The following is a 15,308-nucleotide window of genomic DNA, read 5'->3' on the forward strand; positions in this document are numbered from 1 at the left end:
TGAGCACACATCTGGATAAACACGTAATGTGATGGGTGAGCAACTGGCTCACAGGTCGGGCACAGAGAGTTATAATGAATAGAGTGACATCAGACTGGCAACCTGTCACTAGTTGGATTCCTCAGGGCTCCATCTTAGCCCTCCCTGTGCTCTTCAACACCTCCATAAATTACTTGAAAGCAGGACTCAAAGGGATACTAAGCAAGTTTGCAGATAATACAAAACTGGGAGGAGACATTGACTCCCTCAAAGGTGGGGAGGGTTTGCAGAGAGACCATGACAAATTAGAGGACTGGGCAATCACCAAATGCATGAAGTTTAACAAGGGAAAGTGACAGATTCTGCACCTGGGATGGGGCAACCCTGGATTTATGTACAGACTGGAGAATGAGATGCTGGAAAGCAGTGCAAAGGACAGGGACCTGGGGGTCCTGGTCAACAGAAAGTTGAATATGAGTCAGCAGTGTGCCCTGGCAGCCAGGAGGGCCAACCATGTCCTGGGGTGCATCAGGCACAGCATCACCAGCCAGTCAAGGGAGGTGATTGTCCCGCTCTGCTTAGTACTGGTGTGACCTCATCTTGAATATTGTATGCAGCTTTGGGCACCACAATACAAGAAAGATATTAAGCTATTAGAGAGCATCCAAAGGAGGGCAAAAAAAAAGGTGAAGGGCCTTGAGGGGAAGCTCTGTGAGGAATGGCTGAGATCACTTGGTCTGTTCAGCCTGGAGGAGACTGAGGGGAGATCTCATCACAGTCTACAACTTCCCTGTGAGGGGAAGAGGAGGGGCAGACACTGATCTCTTCTCTGTGGTGACCAGTGACAGGACCCAAGGAAATAGCCTGAAGTTTTGTCAGGGGAGGTTTAGGTTGGATATTAAAGAAAAGGTTCTTCACCCAAAGGGTGGTGGGACACTGGAACAGGCTCCTCACAGCCTGTGCTCACAGCCCCAAGCCTGCCAGAGTTTGGACAAGAAGCTTTTGCACAATACTCTCAGGCACATGGTGTGGTTCTTGGGGATGGTGCTGTTCAGGGCCTGGAGTTGGACTCAGTGATCTTTGTGGGTCATTTCCAACTCAGCATATTCTGTGATTCTTTGATTCTCTGATTCTGTGATGTGACAATGGACCACTCGATGGATAAGGAATTGGCTGGATGATCACACTCAAAGAGTTGCAGTCAACAGTTCAATGTCCAAGTGGAGAGCAGTGACCAGTGGTGATCCTCAGGAGTCAGTATTGGGACTGGCACTGTTTAACATCTTTGTTGGTGACATGGACAGTGAGATCGAGTGCACCCTTAGCAAGTTTGCTGATGACAGCAAACTGTGTAGTGCAGTCAACACATTGGATGCAAGGGATGCCAACCACAGGGGCCCTGACAGGCTTGAGAGGTGGGCCTGTAAAAACCTCATGAAGTTCAACAAGGCCAAGTGCAAGGTCCTGCACCTGGGTTGGGGCAATTCCAAGCACAGGTAAAGGCTGAGTGAAGAATGGATTGAGAGCAGCTCCAGAAAGAAGGACTTGGGGGTGTTGGTGGACAAGAAGCTTGATATGTATGTATTGGTTTCGCACAGCCTGGTTTTTGGCAGCAGGGGGGCCACAAAGATGGCTCCTGTGAGAAGCTGCTAGAAGCTTCCCACCATGTCCAACAGAGCCAATGGCTGATGGCTCTGAAGATGGACATGCTGCTGGCCAAAACTCAGCCAATGAGAGAGGTTGGTAACACCTCTGTGGTTACATATTTAGGAAGAAAATCAAAACAAAAGTCACAAGTTCTTGCTTGTAGTTAGAGAAGAGGAGGAGGTGAGAATATGTGAGGGAAAATAACATGGTGACACCAAGGTCAGCAGAGAAGGATGGGGAGGAGGTGCTCCAGGCGCTGGAGCCGAGATTCCTCTGCAGGCTGTGGTGAAGACCATGGTGAAGCAGGCTGTCCCCCTGCAGCCCAGGGGTCCACAGGGGATGCAGAGATCCACCTGCAGCCCGTGGGGGAGGTGCCCATGCCAGAGCGGGTGGATGCCTGGAGGAGGCTGTGATCCAGTGGGAGACCCGGTGGAGAGAGGGGGCCCCTGCTTTCAGGCTGGAGCAGCTTGTCCTTGGAGGACTGCACCCCTTGGAAAGAGAGCCATGTCACAGCAGTTTTGGGAGGACTGTGTTCCCATGGGGGGAGTTCACATTGCAGCAGGTGGGGTATGGCTGCTGCTCGTGACAGTGGACCCATGCCAGAGAGAAGTTCACGGAGAACTGTCTCCCGTGGGAGGAACCCCATAGTCTCACAGGGGAAAGACTCCTCTCCTAGAGCAGCAGAAGAAAATCTCAGTGATGAACTTACCAAAATCCCCATGCCCTGTCTCCCTGCTCTGTCAGTGGGAAGGAGGGAGGAACTGAGGGGCAAAAAGGTGGTTTAAGGGTTTATTTTACTTCTCATTATCCTCCTCTGATTCTGTTAGTAATAAAATTCACTTTGCAACCTTAAGTTGAGCCTGTTTTGCCCTTGAAATATTTCTCCCGGTCCTTATTTCCCTCATGAAGTGTTAGATATTTTTTTCCCCTCTGCCCAGCTGTGGCAGGGGAGGGTGATAGAGCGACTCTCATGGATGCCTGGCATTGGGCCAGTATCAAACCACGACAATGTCTCAGCAATGCGTGCTTGCAGCACAAACAGCCAACCATATAAAAATATTCTGCTTCAAAGGCTGCATCAAAAGGAGCATGGCCAGCAGGTCGAGGGAGGTAATTCTTCCCCTCTACTCTGCTCTTGTGAGACCTCACCTGGAGTACTGCATCCAGCTCTGGGGTCCCCAGCACAGGAAGGTCATAGGCCTGTTGGAGAGAGTCCAGAGGAGGACCATGAAGGTGATCAGAGAGCTGGAACACCTACCCTATGAAGACAGGCTGAGAGAGTTGAGGCTGGGATGTTCCGCCTGGAAAAGAGAAGTCTCCAGGGTGACCTTATAGCAGCCTTCTGTTACCTAAAGGGGGCCTACAAGAAAGCTGGGGAGGAATTTTTTTACAAGCACATGTGGTGATAGAACAAGGGGGAATGGCTTTAAAATGAAAGAAGGTAGGTTTAGATTAGATATTAGGAAGAAATTCTTTACTGTGTAGGTGGTGAGGCACTGAAACAGGCTGCCCAGAGAAGCTGTAGATGCCCCATCCCTGGAAGTGTTCAAGGCCAGGTTGGATGGGGCTTTGAGGAACCTGGTCTAATGTAAGGTGTCCCTGCCCATGGCAGGAGGGTTTGAACTAGATGATCTCTAAGGTCCCTTCCAACCCAAACTACTCTATGGTTTTATGAAATCTGAAGCATTCACACTAAAATCTTGTTTGGTAGTATAACTGATGTGATATATTCCCTCTGGCCAGCTTTTCTGTATATGAAAGAACTCTAGCTGCCCTGTTGAAAAAACAGTGGATGAAAGAATGGGATAGTGCTGTTGCTGCAACACTGAAAACACTCACCATTTTAAAGTGCAAGCTATCAAATACACTGAGGTTTTGTTGGGTTTTTTTATACTTAATGGAGTCAAATATCTTTAGATTGATTATGTAAATGATCAAAAGACATTTCTGACATTGTACCATTTCAGGAAGTGTTTACAAGTCTTACATAGAAAGACTGTCTCATTCTTGGAAAAAAACAAACGGGTAAACTTTATGGACGATCTAGTAATTTTATTTGTCCTATATTTCAAAGCCAGTTTTACAACTTAAGAAATTAGCAAAGCAAAAAAAAAAAAAATCTGAAGAATGAAAAACTACCCTTAAAGCCTTTTTTCTTCTGACTTTTAAAAAATACAGCTTTACATTTACAGGACAATTAATAAAAATATAGCATTTGTTAACTAGATATTTAGAAGTTCAGGACAGCAGCAACTTTCTACTAGCAAAACCAGCCAGCCTGTATGTTTAAGGCATTAACAGTAAACTAAATGTTTCATCCCCAAAACAGAGATAACTATTTATTTTTAAAAGACAAAGGTTACAAAATGAAATTATGCTACATGGCACAAAATGTACCATGAAACCATAAAAATAAGTTATGCTACATGGCACAAAAAGTACCTTCTAGTGAGTTATACCTGAAAGTAATACAGGAAACAGGCAGCATTTAGAGGGAAAGAGTATTTGGTCAGAGACAAACTTCCTAGTTACTCTATCTAGGTCAGTTAAAGTTACTAATTTTCTCTACAGGGAAACTTGTCTCACAACTCAGTAAGAAATTTCAGTAACCATCAGCACTCAAAAAAACTCCAGTATGGATTCTTAGTCCAAAATAATAAATATACTTACCTGTGTTTTGAGTGAGATCTTTTCCTTCTAGATTGGGATTTTGAGCTAGACCTGGATTCTGAACAAGAATGGGAACGAGATTGACCACCTTTTCTTTCACTGCTCTTTCCAGACTCTGAGAGGAAGAAAACACTGCAATGTAAGATCAGAATATTAAAAGATCCCAGTTAACAATCTGGCACAAGTTTAATGTATCACACATATAGTGCAAGGGGCCCATGCTTTGCACATCTTCCTTCTTTGTTAATATCCTTGAGAAAAATCCAATAAAGTCATTGCATATACTCGTTGAGTGCAGCCACCCTGCAATGGTACACATAAACCAGATAATTATAAACAGCTAGCTCTGTTAGAAATGAGATTTATGTTGCTGCCACAATGCACAAGATTACAACAGGTTCTCCTCTGGTATATTATTTAATTAAATTAATTTTTAAAATAACCTCAGAAGAATAAATTTAGAGGGCAGAGTTTTGAAGGCAAGCATAAAATGCAAATAATAATTAGTACTTTTTATACTTTTAAATGTTCCAACCACTGTAAAAATATTGAAGTTCTATTCCTCAAATGCTGTTTTGGAGGAGGAAGGGATGGAGAGAAGGGAGTAAAAAGTTTGATCCAAAGGCCAGAAGTCAGCAGAAAACTTACCAGTGACCTCTGCAGACTTTGGTTCAGATTCTAAAAGATTATCATTCTGCTGCTGAAAACTGAGAAAATGTTAAAACTATTTTTCTCACAACTCTCAAAAAGACAGAAAGTACTCCATCTCCCCCCCCGCCAAAAAAAAAAACCTCAAGACACTCCACCATCTAACCTACATAAGCTAATGTTTGAATGTCTGTGTCTTTTTGTAAGAACAAAGACAAAATCTTGCTGATGAAAAAATGTCTCAGTTTGGAAAGACAGCTGTCTGCTAAGGAAGGCAAAAGCCTCCCCTGAAATGGAAAATGTAAACCCCCTCCCTCCAAATTGCTATAAATTTGAAATTATGGGGGACTCTCAGGCAAAGATATGGGAGCAGGAATAACAGTTCTTTATAAGGGAAGAATATAAAAATAAAATAAACAATGCAGTAAATCAAAACAACACTGACAGAGTCAGACTATAACCTGACACCCTGTGGGTCAGGGTGTTGGTAGCAGTCCAATTGGAAATGTGGCTGCAGTCCTCCTGGAGTAGCAGGTGGGGTTCTGTTAGAGCAGTGATGCTGTAGAAGGGTGTAGTCTTCCTCTGGGAATCCAGTGGAAAGGCTGTTCTGCTGTCCCAGTATCTCACATCATAGCCAGTTAGGAATGCTTGGCTCCTCCCTCTGGGCAGAGCATCTCACAATGGGATGCTGTAATTCTATTAGTCATGCAGTGACAGTCAATGGCCCATTAACAGATGATATCTCCCTTGGAGGGAGAATGGGTTGTGGAAGAGATAAGGAAAACTGCCTAATTAACATAAAATAACTGCCACACCTCTAACAGATGGCAAATAGAATAGAATACACATTTGTGAGAGTCTGTCCGAATTTTCCCTCATCTGCCTCACGATCTTCCTTGGGAGACCACTGAAGAGAAGACCCCCTCCCCCCCCCCTTCATCTAGAATATCTGGCTCTGAAGGAGAAGAGTCACATGCCACGGGCCCTGAGACCTGAAAGCTCAGTGTTAAGCTACTGTTTTCATAGGAGTGTTTGCTGTATGCCAAGAAAGGGGCACCGTGCCCCATTTGCAACAATAGCAGCTTTGGAAGCTGTCCCACCTCTCGGCCTGGCTGGACTTCTCCTGAGTTTCAGGTGGTCTCCCACAGAAGACCCTCACCTGTTTTACAACCACCGTGACAGACAGACTGGGATGTAAGAAGCTTCTCTACCAAGGACTGAGACATGAAACTCCTAAAAGGCCCTTCTGCTCCTTCCAAGGACTGGGACTGAAACCCCCAGCCCGGGGGAGGTGTGTGGGGGAGGCAAGCTGACCAAAGCAAGATGTTTGCCTGCAGGTTGTGACCACTGGAGCAAGAAAACAATGGCTCTCATTTACTGCTGAAAACATAGACTACCTGTTACATCTGTTCCCTATTGTATCTGTTTCCCCCCCCCTCACAATTTTCAGTAATAAAAACCTGAGTTAGCTAGAGCCTTTGAGATCTCCCCAGCGTAGCAGGCTGGACTGGACCAAAGGACTTCGTCACTGCGTTGGTAGCTATATCCCCTCTCCCTCTCTCTCTCTCTCTCTTCTCTCTCTTTCTCTCTCTTTTTTTTTCTTTCTCTTAATCCCTCTATCACATTTTTGCTGTGGTTATTTCAATAAAACTGCATTTGTTTTGATTATCACTGCAAACCCCCTTGTACCGTGTTGGTTTTTGCACTCTGAGAGCATTCCTACGAACCATCAGGTCATCTGTCCACAAGGACAGATCCTGAAAACATTGCTTGGCAGTCTAGGGCAAAAAAAAAAAGAGGATTTCAACTGCAAGTTTAACAAGTTGAGAATTTTTTACATAGATGTGTTGTAATCACTTTAAGTCAGCATAAATCAGCACTTAAGTGTCTGCTTAACCACTTGAGCCTCTGACACCTTCCTCCTTGACTTGGCATTTCCCTGTTAACAGGGATCAGGAAACCAATCTGAATGAAAAAAAGTCTGATACAATATGTTAAGATTTATCCCAGATTCATTCTCTGATCCCATTTGCTTTGAGGGTCCATATAGTCTTGAGACAGTATGAAAAAGAGCATAGCACAGTGTAGTATATGGTAGAGATAATTCATGCTATATATGTATATAAAATATTGTAGCATCTGAGGTATGTCTGTGATCACCCTGGCTGAGAGCAGAGTCTCATTGTTATTCAATTAGTTCCCGGACAACGTTAAGATAATATCAAGTCTGTTAATGAATGAAAGAAACCTTCCTGGCCCACTATTGATAGTTTCCGTGGAATGTCTAAATCACTCACAGGACTTGCACCTGGGAAGATTACATCTACCGTACTCAAGAACTGGTGTCACTCTACTACATACGAATGCAGACTCCTCTGAGGTGCTCAGACATTCGTCTGGACCCCTGGACCTACCTTTGTCTATTCCTGTACATGTGTGGATCCAGTTCTACATGTGAAGAGACACAAAGAAACGTTTGGTCATCCCTGCCTCAGGCAGAATAAACTGTATATAAGCTAGCTGCTTGAAGCATTCGGGGTGAACCACTGGGAAACGCTGTCACTTTGTCAGTCAGATCCTGGTTCACCCAGCGCCTGCACCCGGGGCTGATGATGTCTTGCCTGTGGTGGTTTTTCAAAATTCTATTTTTGTTACCGATCTAATAAATCTTTGTTAAATTTTTATTATAAAATTGGCTGCCGATTTGATAATTTAAAACAATTTGGTGACTGGCCCTGCGTGAACTGAGACTGGGGTTCAGGAACCCCTTTTCCACTCGGGGGACGCCTCGCTGAGTTCAGCAGCCCGAGCGGAACAGGTTCCCGAAAACCAATCAGATCCACAAAAGAGCCGCAACTGGAGTCGCGGACCCTAATAGGATCCATGTGTGGCAACCGGAACTACAGCCAAGGGAGACAGAGGGCCCAATTCTCGGCAAAGCTCGGAAAAGCTCTAGAGAGATTTCCGAGACCCAAGGTTTTTTTTCACCCGTAAAATTCAACGTGCATGAAGAGACCCATGCAATAAAAAGAACCATAAGTATTGTGCGGTTGGGTGGAACGTGATTGGACGCGTGTGTGAGAAGTGACTTTGTCACAGAGCGAGAGTGGACCCCACGACTGTAGTTCCACTTTCCCATGAGGGATGTGGTCAGTCAAGGGGGAAGTGCAAAGTTTTTGTTCGAAACACACAAGACCCAGGACTCGGGAGTAAGTCTAGGGGGAAAACCGGTCATGGTCAGGATCAGGAGGAGAGAGACGAGCCTGGAAACTTCCAGGAATTCGTCCACCTTCTGAGACCGGAGAAAACAGGTAAGAAAACAGCCCAAAAGTCGGCAGAGCAGTTCACTGTTTGACTTGGCCAAGCTAGCGGCTTTTTGCAAGCTGGAAAACTCGACATCGGAGAGAGAGAGGGGACTCGCAACAGACGTCCCGGCGAAATGAGAAAAGGTAAGAAAAATCGCAACATTCCTTGAGAAAATGGGTTTGGGAAAGAGCAGACACCAGAAGAAAGCTCAGGAAAAACCCTCCCAAGTCCCTGGAAAAATCTTACCAGAAATCCCCAGAGATAGTTCCCTGGGGTGGATGATGGAATACTGGGACCAAAACCTGCGGAGGGTGGGGAAGTCCAAGGAGAAAATTATCCATTTTTGTATGGAAAAATGGGGAGGGAGGGAGGTTGGAAGATACCTGGTCTGGCTGATATTCGGCACATTTGAAACATGGACTTGTGAGTCTTTGTTTGACCACGTGGCTGGTCGCAGCCCACGGGATCCTGAGGAAATCGAATACGCTGACATGCGGAGGCATGCTTGCTCGGGTCTGTACCCGGTACTAGCTCTCCGGTGCGTGGCAAAAGTGGGGAGGGAATGGGAACTGCTGGAAAATCTTCCATCCCCTTACCTTGCGGCCCCACAGAAGCCAGGTCCAGTGCAGGCACAAGCGGCACAAGGAATGGCTCCCTAGGCAGGGGCTTCACAGGCACAGGCGACAGCACCACTGCCGCCACCAGAGCAGGCGGCGGCATCTGCTTTCCCACATGGCCATGTGGCGGCGGCGCAGCCGCATCCGCAGGCATCTCGGAAAATCGAGGAGAAAAAGGTAGACATCTCTAGGGATGTCTCTCCCCGGACACGTCGAACAAGGTGGAGAACAAGGCGGGCAACAGTGGGGACGAGGAGGAAAAACCCGGCATCTATCCTTTACAGAAGGTGCTGACAGCTCCGGGGGTGATTGGATACGTGCACACCCCGATTGACACCAGTGATGTGAGGGTGTTCAAAAAGGACATGGGAAAATTAATGGACAATCCTTTGGGGGTGGCGGAGAGGTTGGATGAGTTTTTGGGAACCAGCATATACAACTATGAGGATCTCCAAGCAATACTGAGGTCATTGTTTGACAATGAGGAGAGGGACATGATCCAGTTAGCCGCGATCAAGGATTGGGAAAAGCGGAACCTGAATGGGGGAGCTGGGGAGGAGCATTGGCCAAGTCAGAAGCCGTCTTGGGAAGCCCAGACGGAAGAAGGGAGGAAAAAGATGATAAATTTAAGGAATGTGGTTATTTCAGGTATCAGGGAGGCGATACCAAAAGGGCAGAACATGAACAAGGTGCTCTGGGAATGTCAGGGGAGGGATGAGACCCCCACGGAGTGATTAGAAAGCTCTGAAAGGGTCTGAGGATGTACTCAGGAATGGACCCTGACTCCCCAGTGGGGATGGTATTGCTAAAAATGCAATTCGTAGCAAAATCCTGGGAGGATATCCGGAAAAAACTAGAGATAATGGACGGGTGGCAGGAGCTGCTATTGCAAGAACTGTTGCTGGAAGCCCAGAAAGTATACATGCGCCAGGACGAGGAAAAGCAAAAGATTCAAGCCAAGGTTCTCGTGGCAGCAGTAAGGGAACCTCAAAAGCAGGAACAGGGGAAGGACACGGTGAAAAAGGCGCCGGCAAAGAAACCGAGTCAGTCTCGAGGAGGGGCTCGGGCAAACAGAAGTGGGATTTTGAGTGTTTTTACTGCAAACAGAAGGGGCACATCAAACGGAATTGTCCCAACAGAGCCAAGGATCAGGCAATTTTCCAGGAAGATTAGGGATATCAGGGGCTTTTCAGCTTGGGGTCCAGAACATCTAGGGAGCCCTTGATAAAACTAAGAGTGGGACTCTATAAAGAAGAGATGTGGTTTATGGTGGCCTCAGGGGCGGAATGGACAACGGTGTTGCAGTTACCAAAGTGGTGCGCTCTGAGCGATGACTCCAGGATGGTAACTGGGGCAAAGGGAGATCCCTTTGAGGTTCCAATCATAAAAAATTTGGAAATAAATACGGGAAACAGAAAACACAGTGGTAATATATTATTGGCAAAAGGAGTAGACTTCAGCTTGCTGGGGCGAGACATGATGGTTGCTCTGGGAGTGGGGTTAGCTGTGGAAAAAGCACGACTCAAAGTGAGGCTTTAATAGCCTCACTGCTCCAGACAAAGAAAAGAAAGACCCGAGGGTGTGGTATGTTCCAGGGGAAGCTGGGAGACTGGATATAGAACCAATTCGGGTTGAAATTGAAAGACCAGAAGACCCCATACGGGTCAAACAATATCCCCTCTCCATGGAAGGGAGGAGGGATTTGAAACCAGTGATTGATGAATTAATAAAAAAGGCACACCAGAGCCTTGTATGTCAAGGCACAACACCCCAATTCTGGTGATGAGGAAAACCGATGGCAGCTTTAGACTGGTGCAGGATTTATGGGCTGTGAATCAGAGGACTAAGACCCTGTTCCCCACAGTTTCAAGCCCTTACACATTGTTGAATAGTCTCTCTCCTGAGGACACTTGGTACAGTGTAATTGACTTAAAGGACGCTTTCTGGACCTGCCCTCTCGCCAAGGACAGTCGTGATTATTTTGTGTTTCAGTGGGAAGACCCGGAGACGAATAGAAAGCAGCAACTCAGGTGGACTTCATTGCCTCAGGGCTTTGTGGACTCCCCAAACTTATTTGGACAGGCACTTGAACAGGTTTTAAGTCATTTTGTACCAACCCGATGCACAAAGCTTCTGCAGTATGTAGATGATTTGTTGGTCGCAGGTCAGGGGGAGGGGGAGGTAAGGGAAAGCACAATTGAGCTTTTGAACTTTTTGGGGGAAAGGGGGTTGAAGGTTTCAAAGTCAAAGTTGCAGTTTACAGACCCTGAGGTCAGGTACTTGGGACATTGGCTAACCAAGGGCAAAAAGAAACTGGACCCAGAAAGGGTGGCAGGGATTATTGCCTTGCCACCCCCGCAGACAAAAAGGGAGGTCTGGCAGCTTTTGGGGTTGTTGGGATACTGCCGGCAGTGGATTGAAAGTTACAGTGAAAAGGTGAAATTTCTCTATGAGAAACTCACCACAGAACGGATCAAATGGACACAAAAAGATACCCGGTCAGCAGGGGCTGGCCCACGTGCTTGCAAGCGATTGTGGCTTTGGCTTTGCTAGAAGGAAGCGAAAAAGGTGACCTTCGGGGCACCACTGGTAGTGTTTGCACCGCAGAACATGTGGGATATACTACAGCAAAAAGCGGACAAATGGCTCACTGATGCAAGGTTGCTAAAATACGAAGCCATTTTGATTCATTCACAGGACTTGGAGTTGCAGACAACGACTGCACAGAATCCGGTGCAGTTCTTGTTTGGGGAAGCTGCAGAAAAGTTGGTTCACGACTGCGTGGAGGTGGTCGAACTGCAGACCAAGATCAGGGGGGATTTGGAGGAAGAATTGGACGAGGGGGAGAAGTGGTTTGTGGATGGTTCAAGCAGGGTGATAGAAGGGAAAAGAAAATTGGGATAGGCAGCTGTGGATGGGAAAACGGGAAAGGTGATAGAAGCAGGTCCCCTGAATGCGAGCTGGTCTGCACAGGCGTGCGAACTTTACGCTGTTTTGAGGGCATTGAAGGGACTGAAAGGGAAAAAGGGAATGATTTTCACAGATTCAAGGTATGCCTTTGGGGTGGTTCACACGTTTGGGAAGATTTGGGAAGAAAGGGGGCTGATCAGCACGAGAGGAAAGGGACTGATGCACGGGGAATTAATCTGGCAAATCTTAGAAGCTCTAAGGGGGCCAGAGGAAATTGCGGTGGTTCATGTGAAGGGACATCAGACAGGGATTCAGTTCCGGACCAGGGGGAACAATTTGGCAGACCAGGAGGCCAAAACTGTGGCGTTGATGGTGGTAAGTACCCCAGAAATTGAAGGGGAAGAGACCCCGGACGACCTCCCCTCAGCTGTCCCAAAAGGAGGTGGAATGCTATGAAAAGATCGGAGCAAATTTGAAGGAAGTTAAGTGGAAGTTACCTGATGGGAGGGAATTAGTTTCCAGAGGTTTTACCAGAAGGATTTTGCGGAGATTGCACCAGAAAACGCACTGGGGGGCACAAGCCCTGGCAGAGCAATTCCTAAAATTTTTCGGGTGCAAGGGATTTTATGAATTGGTGAGAAAAGAGGTACAAGGGTGTTTGATTTGTCAAAAAGTAAACAAATCAAGGGCCAGAAAGGCTGCCCTGGGTAGTCGCCCCATTGCGTACCGACCATTTGAAAGAATTCAGGTTGATTTCACGGAATTGCCAGTGGTGGGAAGGTTCAAATTTGTATTAGTAATTGTAGATAAATTGACCTATTGGGTAGAAGCCTTCCCCAGCTCACGGGCAACGGCCCAGACTGTGGCCAGAAAATTGTTAGAGGAAATTGTACCCTGATATGGGGTGGCGAATGGCATTGATTCAGATCAAGGAACACATTTCACATCAAAGGTTATTATGCAGATGGCTGGTGCACTGGGCATCCGATGGGAGTACCACACCCCGTGGGACCCCCAGAGTTCAGGACAAGTGGAAAGAATGAATCAGATTTTAAAGGCACAGTTATCTAAATTAATTTTGGAAACAAAAATGTCCTGGCTGAAGTGTCTGCCTTTGGCACTGCTTAACATCCGAACCATGCCTCACTCAGAGACGGGGCTTTCACCGTTCGAATTGCTATATGGAATGCCATATAAACATGGAATGCCGGTGGGACACCCCAGGTTTGAGAATGGTCAGATTCAACCATACCTGGTTGCAATCAACAGGAATTTACAGGAACTCCAAAAGCAGGAAATAGTGACACAGACTGCTCCTCGGGGGATTGCTATTCACAAAATCCAACCAGGGGACAAGGTGTTTGTTAAAGTGTGGAAAGAGATGCTGCTCTCTCCTCACTGGGAAGGTCCTTTTCTTGTGCTCCTGACAACAGACACGGCCATTCAGATGGCAGAGAAAGGCTGGACGCACATGTCTAGAGTGAAAAAGGTTGAACAGCAGGAGGAAGAACCTGAGTGGAAATTCTTCCCCCGGCGACTTGAAGATCAGACTCCAGCGTCCTCATAAATGACCAACAGCGAGTGGATAAATTGTATACTGTCAGATGGTGTATGCTATCCGTTTGTACACTTTAAGTGGGAATATTGTCAAGGGGTTTTTGACATTCATTGTAGAAGGGGACAGAGCCCGAAAGGACTGTGTACTCAGTGTTTAGAGGAGGAGCTTGAATTGACTGACCGTATCCTGACCTTAGCCACCAATTTGGGGATCATTGAATTAGACTCTGAGGAGTGGTTTCGCATTTTTCAAAACAGGGTGCGTGGGAAGCTTAGATCTCAGGCAGAAATCTTGGATGTGGAGTGCTGGAAATACATCAGGGTCCTGTGCAGTTCCGATGTAATCAGAGTGTCACGGTGGGGCGCCTTTAGGAGGAGGTATGCGGCTAGGTCCGAGGGCGTCTTCCCCGAAGAGTTCTGCTGCCGCGAAGATGGTCTTCCTTGCCGCTGGCGGCACCCCAGGGGGCGGAGGCAAAGGCAGAGGATCACGCCTAGTGGGAATCCTGATTGGCCTGAGTCTAGTCATGTGCGGGACACAGAGTCTGGGCACTGAGGTCCCGAGGAAAAGCGGAAGTTGCAGCTCCGCGGACAAGTGCGAAACGTGCACTCAGGTGGTCCCGGTCGCAAGGGACGGGGGACACTCAGCATACCAAGCCCCAAATGAATGTCTCAGGAGAACTGGCAGGTACTGTTGGAAAAATGGCACTTGGGTTAAATTATGTGAATTGGAAATTGGGACTTGGTGTATCAATCCTGAGGCAGGGCTAGGGCACAGGCAGTCAAGTGATCACAATCATCAAATGAGAAAACAAAGTGAGGAACCAATGTCAATCCCCATTTGTAATCAATGTAACCAAACCATGTGGGGCGGAGGGAAGACAGAATCTATCCTTATTGCATACTACCAGGTGAATCCGTTGTGCTATGACAACATAAGGCTGGGAATATGCACGATGAATGGGAAAATGTACTGGATGGCGAGGAATACGAAATTTGACAGTAAATTTACCCTGAACAAGGACCCTCTCATATTGGACCTGGCACCGGCTAATGATGACAGGGTGTGCCTTCAATATGATAGGGTTGTTTGCTTTGCGAAAAATAAAAACAATGAGGATCCTGAGGGAAGAATGAAGGAGTTAACTCAGGAACTGAAATGGCGGGAGTCAGAATTGAGGAAACAAAGAGTTGAACAAGAACGATTGAAAACATTGGGCGAGCAGTATGAAATGCTGGAGAGACAATACTCTGAGAGAGAATTACCTTCCCCAGATAGAAACTTGTTCATTGATTTGATGCAAGAAATCGCAACGGAATTGGGTTTGTGGAATTGCTGGATTTGTGGGGGGCTGAAATCTGCGGAGAAATGGCCTTGGAAAGGGGAAGGTTTGGCTCTGGAACAGCTCTTAAAGTGGGACAATCCAAGGGTCTCAAAATTGGCACAGAGACCTGAGAGGTGGATTTTGGATCAAAGGGTAATTGGCACAATCTGTGTCAGTCAGGAAGGGAGTACACCGACATGGTGGGTTCACTCCATGTACATCTACCCTGACGGTGAACTCAGACACGAAGAGCAGGGTCTGGCACCCAGCCCCTCCCTTGGGGTACTGGAGCCGGAAGAACGAAACAAATTGTGAATGGGACAAAAGAATAGGATTGTGCTGGGTCAAAAATCCAGGAGCCAACCCTTTCCAATGCTTGGAAGGTATGAGGGAATACTGGGGAGACCCAGGGAGAATAAACTTCAAATGGAAATCCCCTGATGGAATTTACTGGATATGTGGGAAAAAGGCATACAGTGAGTTACCCTCCAGGGGGAAGGGATCATGCACTTTACGCATGATCCGACCAGTTTTCTTTACTCTCCTGAGGACAAAAAGTAATCTGCTGGGGGCTCAGTTATACGAGACCCTGAGGAGGGAGAGGAGTCTGAAAAAGATAATACCAGTGATAAGTGATAAACAAGCCTGGGGG

General features: G+C 46.8%; 1 protein-coding gene across 1 annotated transcript in view; it reads right to left on the reverse strand.

Moving 5' to 3' along the window:
- Positions 1-15,308, reverse strand: part of LOC132086189 (splicing regulatory glutamine/lysine-rich protein 1-like) — a 102,689-nt gene that overhangs the window by 40,161 nt on the left and 47,220 nt on the right. The window contains 1 exon segment of the mRNA XM_059491666.1: positions 4,297-4,411. Coding sequence (XP_059347649.1) covers positions 4,297-4,411 — 115 coding nt within the window.

The sequence above is a fragment of the Ammospiza nelsoni genome, chromosome W, assembly GCF_027579445.1.
Source record: "Ammospiza nelsoni isolate bAmmNel1 chromosome W, bAmmNel1.pri, whole genome shotgun sequence".
Classification (NCBI taxonomy): Eukaryota; Metazoa; Chordata; class Aves; order Passeriformes; family Passerellidae; genus Ammospiza; species Ammospiza nelsoni.